Below are 9,864 nucleotides of genomic sequence, written 5' to 3'. Positions count from 1 at the left end.
CGGCGGCGGCGGCAGCGGCGGCGGGGGGGGGGGGGGGAGGTGCGGATTTGCAAATGCGTCTGACCTGTCAGGTCTGAAGGGAAAGGGCAGCGGCCAGAACAGGCTCGTCAGAGTTTGTCCGCTCCAGTGTCGCGGCGCGGGGATGCTCTCACGGAGCAGTAACGTCATGGCGGCCGCTCCGCTGCCTGCGGTTTGCTTTGCTGTTCCTAGCCTCGCCGTCCACTAGTGCAAAAAGAGCTTCGGCTTCTACAAAACTTCACGCGTGTGCTCAGCTTGCATGTTTTGCTCGTGTTTGTCAGCGAGCCTTCCAAGTGTGAGGGAAAACGTGTCAGCCACAGACTTCCCAGTGGTTTTAGCGCTGGTGAAGCCTTTTGTCCTGTGCATCTGCCCCTGGTCTGCGCCTTTTCCTGCTGCTGCCCCCCAGCAGCACACCCACAGGGTGCTCTGAGTTCCTGCAGCATCCCGGGTCCTGCCATACCCCGCACACGGCCTATGTGCCAGGGACATCTGCTCCCCGGTTGGCTGGCTTTGCCTTTCAGCGGGGAGCAGGTGCGGGCTCTGCCCTGCTTTTCCTCGGGAGACAGGCGAGTCTGTGTCACTTTTTTCTTGTCGGTTGCTGCTGCTCACAGAACCGGCGGGGCTCTCCTGTACTCGACCTCATCTCCCTCTGACAAATTGGGCAGGAATTTCAGAGTTGGCACAGGCTGTGCCAATGTTTTTGATGCAATAGGATGTGAACTGAAGGCTAAAACAAGTGAGAAATTTAGTGACTGAGAGAAACGACCATATCTGATGTGGCTTCTAGTCTTCCACGTGGAACAAAATGACCTCGTGCATCCTGCAGTAAAGTCACGAAGGCCGTTGGTCTTTGGGGGTGTGCTGGGGCAATCCCGTCCTTGGAGAGGCTAGGAAAAAAGATGTGAGCAGAAGTGAATTTTATTTAAAGCGTGAGTCAGCATTGTCCAGCTGCAATACTTAAAGTTGTATCGGCCCTGTGGACAAACAGGAATGACCACTTTGCTGCTGCTCTGAAAGAATGCAGGTGCGCTTGTAGTATGTGTGAGATATGGTTTGCAGTTTGGAATTGGCATGGGTACTGGCTACTGGTAGCACTTGTTTCTGGGTGGGAGAGGGGCTGGGGCACTGAGAGTGGCTATAACAGTCTTAAAGCATAAACAGTTCTTTAACTTTTTATTCCAGTGAGTTTTTATAGGATTGAATCTTTAGTAAACTAGGGGACTCAATACTTGTTTGCCTCTGCAGTTAGCCCACGGGAGGACAAAGCTGTGTATTTAATTTGGAAGCAGAACAGCCCAGGGTGCATGATGTCATAAGCTGCTTTCATCTGCTCTGAGTACAATGTCTTATACTTTGAATGGAAAACTAAGTGTTCAGTGTGTTAAATTTTCACCTGTTAATTGTATGATGCTTTAAAAAAAGGAAACATAGTAAATGCCAAAATCTTTCTTGTACTTTATCTCCTCAGGACGAGTTTTTAGATGTGATCTACTGGTTCCGGCAGATCATTGCAGTTATTTTGGGAATCATCTGGGGAATAGTTCCACTGAAAGGATTCGTGGGAATAGCAGTGTAAGGTTTATTTCCTTTTCTGTCTCCTGTACTTTCGCACATTTGGACTTTACTTGGTGTCTGGTTTAAAGCTGTGCTATAAACAGTGGGCTGGCCAAACACAGCCTCTGTCTGCCATGCATCTTAAAGCCAGCGTTGCATTCCAGATTATTAATTGTTATTAAATTCTTACAAATCATAACATGTCTTCATCAGCCTCTTTCTCTCTCCTCAGCCCAATTAATGCTTTTTAAAATTATTATTTATTTTATTATTATTAAAGGGGCAGGGGTAGAAGAAGGGAACGAGAGGTTCAACTGACTTGTGAAGTGGCCTGTTCCTGCCTGTGTGAATAGCGGCTATGAGTATGGTGCTTAGTGTGGCCACCTAAGAAGTAAGGACCATAGAGGACAAGGTGTGGTAGTCCTCTTTGAGTCAGGAGCCCTCCTCAGAGAGGAGGTTCTGTTAGTAGACAAGAGGGGCAGCTTCTCTTTGAAAAAGAAAAGGTTTCTTCAAAACACCAAAGACCGTAGGTAACAAGCAGGCAAAGTGGCACCATTGGCAGTGCTTCTGCAGTGCTCCCAGCTTGCTGAAGGTCTTCTTTCAGCCATGTGGTGGGGGGGAAGGCAGTACCTAGAAGGGTATGTACACATCGGATCCCCACCAAGACGTGGGATTCAGGTCACTTCTCAGGAGGTGTGCGAAGGCTGCAGTGAGCACTCTGAGTTATGAAATGAAAATTTGTTTGGCCCTGGCATATGCCTGAAAGCCTCTGGAGGGACACCAGAGATGGGAAACACAGCCCCGCTCTCTGAACACCGGGTGTGGGAAGATGCTGTGTCTGCTCTGGGGAGTCTCCATTTGCAAATATCTCTGCCTAGTCAAGCTCACAACCTCACAGCTTTTCTTAGGCAAGTTGACTTGTCATCTTGTGAGTGTCCTGGCTGTGGCAAGAAAGTGGAGGGAGTAGCAGCAAGTGTCTCTAAGGAAGAAAAAAAGAAAAAGCTTGAAATTTAGGAAAAAGGGGCTGTAAAGCAGTGATGCTCCAATAGGAACTCAATAGCTACATGCAAACAGTTAAATCTAAAGTGCTCCCAGTAACAGATGTGGAGTAGCTGAGAAGCATTGTTCTTACTTAGTCATCCATAAATTCATAAGGCACCTCAGCCAATTCCTGTGCTAAATGTTAGTAAGAAATAAAAGTGATTTGGTGTATGGTGAAAAATGAAAAGCTTCTAGAACTCTGTGTGTTGTTTCTCTGTGGTACACAGTCGCACAGCTGCTAACAGCTTGCTGCCAGTCACTGAACTTGTGTGTATGTCTTCCCGTATTGCCCTGCCTACACAGCCTTCTTTCCAGGAGTGCCCCAAGGTGCCCCAGTCCTAAGTTGGGGTGGTGTAAAACCAAATGTGTCTAAGGACAAACAGGACGTCATGTTTTTTTCTCTCTGTTGCAGTGTAACTGTTGGCACAGACTAGAGCATGCTAAAAGTTGTCTCAAGTTGAACCCCAGTGCTCTGACTCTGAGGGTGCTATTGAGTCTTCTCAGGCTGTCATCTCTAAGTCACTCTGTTTGGTCGTAGGACACTAACAGGGATCTTACACTGAGCATGGAGTCTATAACAGTCTTTCCTCTTAGCAGCCTCAAAATCAAGTAGCACACACACAAGGAAGTTGGATTTTCTGTGGGAGCAGGACTGCTGATGATCTGCTGGATAGGAAAACTTGCAGGGTTTGCAGATCTGCTGAAACTTCCATCTTTTGACTACTGTCTATTGAGCCTTACTAGGAGTAGGTTGTGCCTTGTGACGCGAACTTCATCCAAACCTAGCACGCTACGACAAGCTGACCTGGAGGTGCTCTTTTAAGGAAGTGACTGAGCTGCCTGGGAGGCGTTGCAGGAACAGCATTCCTCTTTGCTTCCTCTCTGCTGCGGATGAAAAGACGTTTCACTGCTACGTTGCTGTATGGCATGTTGGATACATGCATCCGATATCACCGAAATGACGGTTCCTAACCTCTTTCTTCCAGGTTCTGCCTGATCAATGCTGGTGTTCTGTACCTCTACTTCAGTAGCTTCCAGCAGATAGATGAGGAGGAGTATGGCGGGACGTGGGAGCTAACAAAGGAAGGATTCATGACATCTTTTGCACTGTTCCTGGTAATGCCTCTTGCTTTCTTTTAAGTTGATTAGTGAATTGTGTTGGTACACTTTCCGAGAGAAAAGACCTGGAAGGAAAGCTGGTGAGGTGGTACGCTGATAGAAGAGAGATCATCTAATCTAATCTAGTTAACGTCATCTAATAAGTGGAGTTCATTGGGAAAGAAAATCACAAAATCTGATGGCTACTGGCTATGAAATACAGTATTAATGCCTGGGATTTCTCTGTAGGAAAGGATGTAGGAACAGGCAGCTATACTTCTGCATCTACTACTTAACTTTTATGTCTTCCCATCCTCTGTCCCAGATATCCAGCAGAGTTTCATCTAGAGCCAGTTACACCCAAACTGATTTTTTGGGTGTCTTTTTTTTTCCTGTTGTTCCCCTCCCTGAAGTCTCTGAATACGCTCAGCACTTGATTTGGTGGTGTTTCTGAATCACTAGAGAGACTGTGGTGGGATTTTAATGTGGAGAAGCTAGTTACCCCAAAAGACAAGTTGAATGCCACCGTCTGTGGGACATGGTGATCCTAACATCTCTCCGAGACCATCTCAAAGCTGGAATTCAGCCCCCAAGTCCTCTATTGAGAGCAAGAAGTGAGGCTTCCATGTCTGAACCCTCTCCAGAGGCATCAAAATAACCTTCACTTCCTTTCCTCTCCACAGGTTGTTTGGATAATCTTCTATACTGCTATCCACTATGATTGACACAGTCTGCAGCTTTTGCCTGTTAAATCAGTCGTCAGTAAATGGAGAAGGTTTTAATAAATCATAGTCTTTAGTGGACTGGTGGGAAGTTGGGGGAAGTCAAATCAACCCCCTTCTGTACCAGTGGTCTGATTAGCCTGGAAGAGCCCCAACTCTTCTGCTGGAGAAGTCCATCTCCGTTTTATATACCTGTTAATTGTTGGAACTATTAAAAAGCCATTGGAATTATTGGAAGTGGTTCAAGGCTGTTGAAATTTGGAACCTTCCATGACTCTAGCCAGTAACTCTTATCACTGTGTGGTGAAGGTTGAATCTGTTAATTTAATGTATGTATGTCCTTCTGTTTGAAATCTGTCATTAAATCATGACTTGTCTTCCATTGTTGTCCTTCAGACAAACAGTTTTTAAAAAGCAGTTGTAGGGTACATGGGAGGAAGGCACTGCAGCATCCAGGATATGAGTTGAGTGGCTGTCCTTAGCATGTTTTTGTAGTAATCAGATCTGATTTGATTAAACAGATTGTGTTGTTACCATTTCTAGTATTTTTTTTTACATGCAAATCAGTTGTCGACCAGAATTTTTAAATGGTCTTTGCTGAAGACAAATTTTTAAGCAATTTTGCTAGAAAGAGCTGTGATTCATTTGGTTAACAAAGATGTATTCAGGAGGCTTAGAAACTCCGCTGCATTCTGCTAGCCTGACTACTAAGTTGCCATCGTGTACCTCAGAGCTTAGTAGTCTTCAAGGAGAGTCATTCTGGAGATACCCTTTTAAAAGTTAAGCATTTAAATTCCTTTTTTTTTTTTTAAGCTCTTGAATTCAGCTGCTCCTTGTTAATAAATGCAGGAGACTAAGACACAATTGAGGCAGCTATTATCCTAAATGCAGAATTACTAACTTGCAAATCAGGCAAAGTACATAGCCTCTGGTTTGTGAGGTGCTTTTTGTGAGTCAATCACTTCATAGCTCAGTTCCTCCCCAGTCATGCCCTTTTTGTGCATCAAGGGGGGAGCCTCTGCTTCAAGATATTTTTAAGGACGTGTCTTTCAGAAATAGTTCTTGGGAAACACGCACAGTCCTTGTTACTGTCCCAGGACCTTGTAGTCTTGTTGCCATGTGGTCCTTGCTTTTCTAAACAACAGCTCAGGCACCCAAAAAGAGTCCTGACCTAAAGCTGCCTTATAGTGAGGAGTTGAGTTTTAGTGTAATCTTGCTCGAAGTCTGCATTGCTTCCTTGCTGATGGAAGTCCAACAGCCTGGTTCTCACATATGAGTATGCAAAGCCAGGGATCTAAGTGCTGGGCTCCAGAATGGCCCATTACTGCAGGCCTCCATTCTTACCAGGGAAAATGCTGTCTGTTCTGGGTGGAAAAAATGTGCCTGGCTATTTTAGGTCCTTGGGATGCCAAGGGAAGAGTGCAATAGCAGGCAGCTTCTGCTACTTTTGAGTTGCCAATTCAAGTAAGTGATCTCAAATAAAATCTTCTCTATTTCCTCCTCCCCTTGCTCAATCTTTTAGTCTGATCCTTTCTTTTCCTCTTCTTTCAGCTGAAAGCATTAATTTCCCACAAGAATTGCAAAGCCTGCTAGTTCTAGGTCACCCTTTCCTACTGGCATCTGTTTGCATCTTAGCTGCTCACAGCCATCAGTAAAATCATTGTATACTTGAAATACTCTAATAAATGTTGCCTGGATAATCCACTGTGCAGCTTCTGTATCCTCCGGTCTTGGAAGTTTTGTAAAATGGTGGGAGTGTGGGATTCCTTTAAGAGTTTGATTTTTGGTAAATATCTAAGCCAGCAGCTCTTTGGGACTCTCAGGTCTCTTGTGCTGCAGGCTTGAGTCCTGCTTCTGCAGGGTCAGAAGCATTTGTAGTGGAAGTAGTAGCTAATGCTTAGATCCATGCTTTAACAGGTGATTAAGCAGGTTAAGCCAAGCGTTGCCTGTGTGTAAGCTGTTCTGCTCCTTCAGCAGCTGTCCCTGCCCCGTGACACACAACCATGGCAGAGCCACTGCTGCATTGCAGAGTGGCCAAGTCTGGTCCAGAGCAGGACTTCAAGCACTGTTGTAAAATGTGCAGAGTGAGAGAGTGCAGAGCTGGAGAGTTGCTTACCTGCCCCTTTGCTTTCTTCCTTGCTTGCCTGCAGTCCCACCAGCTGAGTTTCTTGGTCTTTGGGGTTCTCTGCTGTTCTAGTGGCTGGAAGCTGAGGCAGAAGGCAAGCTGATGAGGGTCCTCTGTTGAGGAGGATCATGACCATATGGAAGAGACGTTGGTCTCTGGATCTCTTGCAGGCTCGACGTAAATAAGTGATTGCAGTTGCTCAGCTGCAAGCTTTCAATCTCTTAAGGTTTCTATTTTAAGGGGTGCCTCAATGGCTAGAAGCAGGTATCCTCAGTGCTAATGACCAAGAGAACTAAAGCTATGGTATCTGCCCCTGAAGAAAGGTTAATTTTAAGAAGCTCAAGGGGACGTGGCAGCCTGTAAAATGGAGCTGAGCATCTTACAATGATAAGCACTGTAAAAACAAGGGGGTTTTGCAGAGACTTGAGAGATTGACACAGAGATGATCTAGCAGAGAGCATGAAATTGAGTGCTAGGAGGACAGAAGAGCAGCACCTGACAGGAGTAGTGACTGCAGTGGTGGGGACAGGGGCTTGGGCAACACCTCTGTCCTCAGCACTTTTGGTATTGGCACAATGTGCACGCTCTGCACTCTCCTCTCCTTGAAGGGTGGGGGACTAAACCAATGGCTGGTGAGGGTCTGCGCCACTATGGAGCAGCGACTCGGGAAGAAAAAGATCTCTCCTGCACCGGAGAGCTGAGCTGTGGGAGCCACAGCTGTTAGGATTTGGTTCTACCAGGAGGCTGCATCCTTATGGGGTCTACATGATGGTGCAGAGAAGAGGCTGTACTGCCTGCAGGCTGTGTGAAGCTCACTGCTAGGTGCAGACCTGGAGCAACATCACTTTGGCTTTCAGCAAAAAGCATCCAGTCCCTGGCAGGAAGGAGAGTGAGATATTCCCCAGCCTGACCTCATTGTGAGGAGAGGAGCAAATGTGTTCTGGTGTGGAACTGGCAGAGAAATTTCTTATGGTCTTCCTTGGGCTTCAAGTGTATTATCTGTTAAAACTTTAATGCAAGTTATTTTTGGTGTTAAAGGGAAAAATGGTGTGGGTGCAAAGATGTGCTGACAGGTATTGAGAGGTGGCTTGTGTGGCTGGGCATCTTGCATCTTGGCAACATCAGTTGTCAGACCTCAGCTAAACAGCTGCTGCCCGCTGCAGGGTAGCTCTGCAGCGGTGATGGCTGAGCATGCAGCATGATGTAAATTTGTTACCTGTGGGTTTGGTCCAGCAAGGCAATGTTGCTGATGTCAGTTGCTTTAACAGTGTTTGGGATGTTCTTAAAGCAAGTGGTGCCTGTTGGGGCTGGGAGCACGCCACTGAGGGGCCTCTGTCCCCTCCACGGAGGTGTCATTATCTCTGCATTTCACCAGCTTGACTACCAAGCTTGCAAAGGCTGTGCCTACATTTGTTGGGATTTAGCTGCCCACGGGTGACAGAGCTGATTGGTTTTGGTTTGTCAGAAACACAAGAGTAATAGAGGCTGGGTTGGTCTGGGGCAAGCAGGGTCTCGAAAGCCCAAGAAGCAGGAAGTAGAGCTTTGTCTTCAAGCAGTGTTAAGTCACACCTATGTCTGACAACTGGGGATAGTGTTTGCTGAGTGTGTCCCTGCACGCACTTCCTAGGGTGTTTCATTTCAAGGATGTCTGTTAATAGTTTGCCAGGCAAATGGGCAGAGGAGGATGCAGTATGCACAAAGCTCCTGGCCTTGGAGGAGCTGCTTTGGGGGGGAAGGGACCACCTCCAACTGCTGGGGATGAGAAGGCTGGAGAGATGTCTGAAAATGGAGCAGGCTGAGACTGGCTTGCAAAAGCCGAACTATCCTCCCACAAGTATTTAGTTAATAACTGACAGTGCCCATTATGCCCTCAGGTTGCTGGAGGGCACTAGCAAAACCTTGCCACTGCCACAGCAAAGGAAGATTTAAATCTCCCTGCATTAAGGAGCATTGACCGAGCTAGTGGAGCTGCTCACAGAGGGAAGAGCAGGGCGCATTAGCTGGCTCTTTGGAGGATGAGAAAGTAGGACATGTACCTCTCAGGTGACTTCCCCAGAGCCAAACAGCCCAGCACTCAACACGCTCCATCTCCCAAAACAAGATATCTAGGATAGATCAGGGCAGAGGATGGATTTTTCAGATCTGGCAGCCACACAGCCAACCGTGTGTGCCAAGCTGAGAGGGAGAGGCCAGTGTCGTTGCGGGAGGAAGTAATTTGCACAAACCTGAAGTGTTTTGTTCAGCCCAGAATGAAACAACCTCTTCCATCTTCCAGTTATTTTACTGGTATTTTTTAGGTCAACCTCTGAAAGAAGCATAGGGGGAAAAAATGAAATGTTCAGCCAGTCTGATTTCAGAAATGTCCATGCAAACCAGGCCTCCCCTGCTGTATGCATTTCAGTCAAAACTCTTTGCCAAATGGGAGCTGTTGGCAACCATAGCTCGGGTTTGCCCCAGGCATGGCTGGTTCTGCGGCCCCAGTTTGGGCTCTGCCTGTACCCACCTGGCTCCGTGCTGGCCAGCTGCACTGCCTGGCAGCCTCAGCCCATCCTGACACACATGCTGGTGCTGCTGGAGGCAGCAGCAGCAAGAGCCACTGGTGCCAGGGCTGAGCCTGGCCAGCTTCACCTGCAAAAACTGAAACCTGTTGCGCTGCGAGGAGGACTGCAATCTTCAGCTCTCATCTTCAGACAGCCATGCACGAGAGGTCCATGTTGGAAGGCCAAGCTGGCTGAGAGAGCACACACGAGGCTGCTTTGTGGCAATGTCACTGTGTCTCTTGCTGATGGTTTCCCACTGGGTGCTGGACCCCCCTTGCCGTCGTGGTAATGCATGAAACGGTGGTGTGTGAGCCTCTCTGCTGGAGGTCGGCTTGAACAAGCGATGACACAAAGTATGTGCACGTCCCTCGGAAAACTCTTCCACGCCCTCTGGAGACAGGACTAAGAAATCTCTGATCCAGCTGCCCTGGAGGCTTGGCCCGGAAAGCAGACGGCCCTGCTCTGAGGCGGGCCAGGGCTGATCCCCCCCAGCTCTGACCCCGCGTGTGGAGCAGGGGACAAGGGGGAGCTCAGACCCCCAGAGCTTCACCCGGCTGGAGCCCAGCCCAGCCCGGCCCTTCTCCTCCGCCCCGAGCCACCCTGCGCCTGGCACCCCCACGCTGTCCCGTTCCCCTCCCCCGGCTCCCCCCACCGCAGCGCTCGGGCTGTGGGGAAGCGCCCGGGACCGGGACAGGGCCCGCCGGCCAGGGTGGAGGATCCAGGCCAGCGGGTCGCCCCTCTGCGGGCCGCCCCGACCTCCAGCGCC

General features: G+C 48.4%; 1 protein-coding gene across 1 annotated transcript; it reads left to right on the top strand.

Annotated features, from left to right (window-relative positions):
- Positions 1 to 51: 51 nt before the first annotated feature.
- Positions 52 to 4,813, top strand: LOC104829962 (chromosome unknown open reading frame, human C20orf24). Its single transcript, XM_010564571.1, has 4 exons — positions 52 to 1,042; positions 1,487 to 1,590; positions 3,600 to 3,729; positions 4,395 to 4,813. Exons 1-4 carry the CDS (start codon positions 1,037 to 1,039, stop codon positions 4,434 to 4,436), a joined length of 282 nt encoding a protein of 93 aa, XP_010562873.1. The 5' UTR covers positions 52 to 1,036; the 3' UTR covers positions 4,437 to 4,813.
- Positions 4,814 to 9,864: the final 5,051 nt, after the last annotated feature.

The sequence above is a fragment of the Haliaeetus leucocephalus genome, unplaced genomic scaffold (assembly GCF_000737465.1).
Source record: "Haliaeetus leucocephalus isolate CR32 unplaced genomic scaffold, Haliaeetus_leucocephalus-4.0 Scaffold182, whole genome shotgun sequence".
Lineage (NCBI taxonomy): Eukaryota > Metazoa > Chordata > Aves > Accipitriformes > Accipitridae > Haliaeetus > Haliaeetus leucocephalus.
The sequence above is the reverse complement of the archived record's forward strand: the minus strand, read 5'-3'. Positions and strand labels throughout refer to the sequence as shown.

What these genes read in the sequence shown, in the direction of transcription:
- LOC104829962 (XM_010564571.1), top strand. An exon ending in GGATTCGTGGGAATAGCAGT is followed by an intron (nt 1,591 to 3,599) that starts GTAAGGTTTATT and finishes TCTTTCTTCCAG; the next exon opens with GTTCTGCCTGATCAATGCTG. An exon ending in CATCTTTTGCACTGTTCCTG is followed by an intron (nt 3,730 to 4,394) that starts GTAATGCCTCTT and finishes TCCTCTCCACAG; the next exon opens with GTTGTTTGGATAATCTTCTA.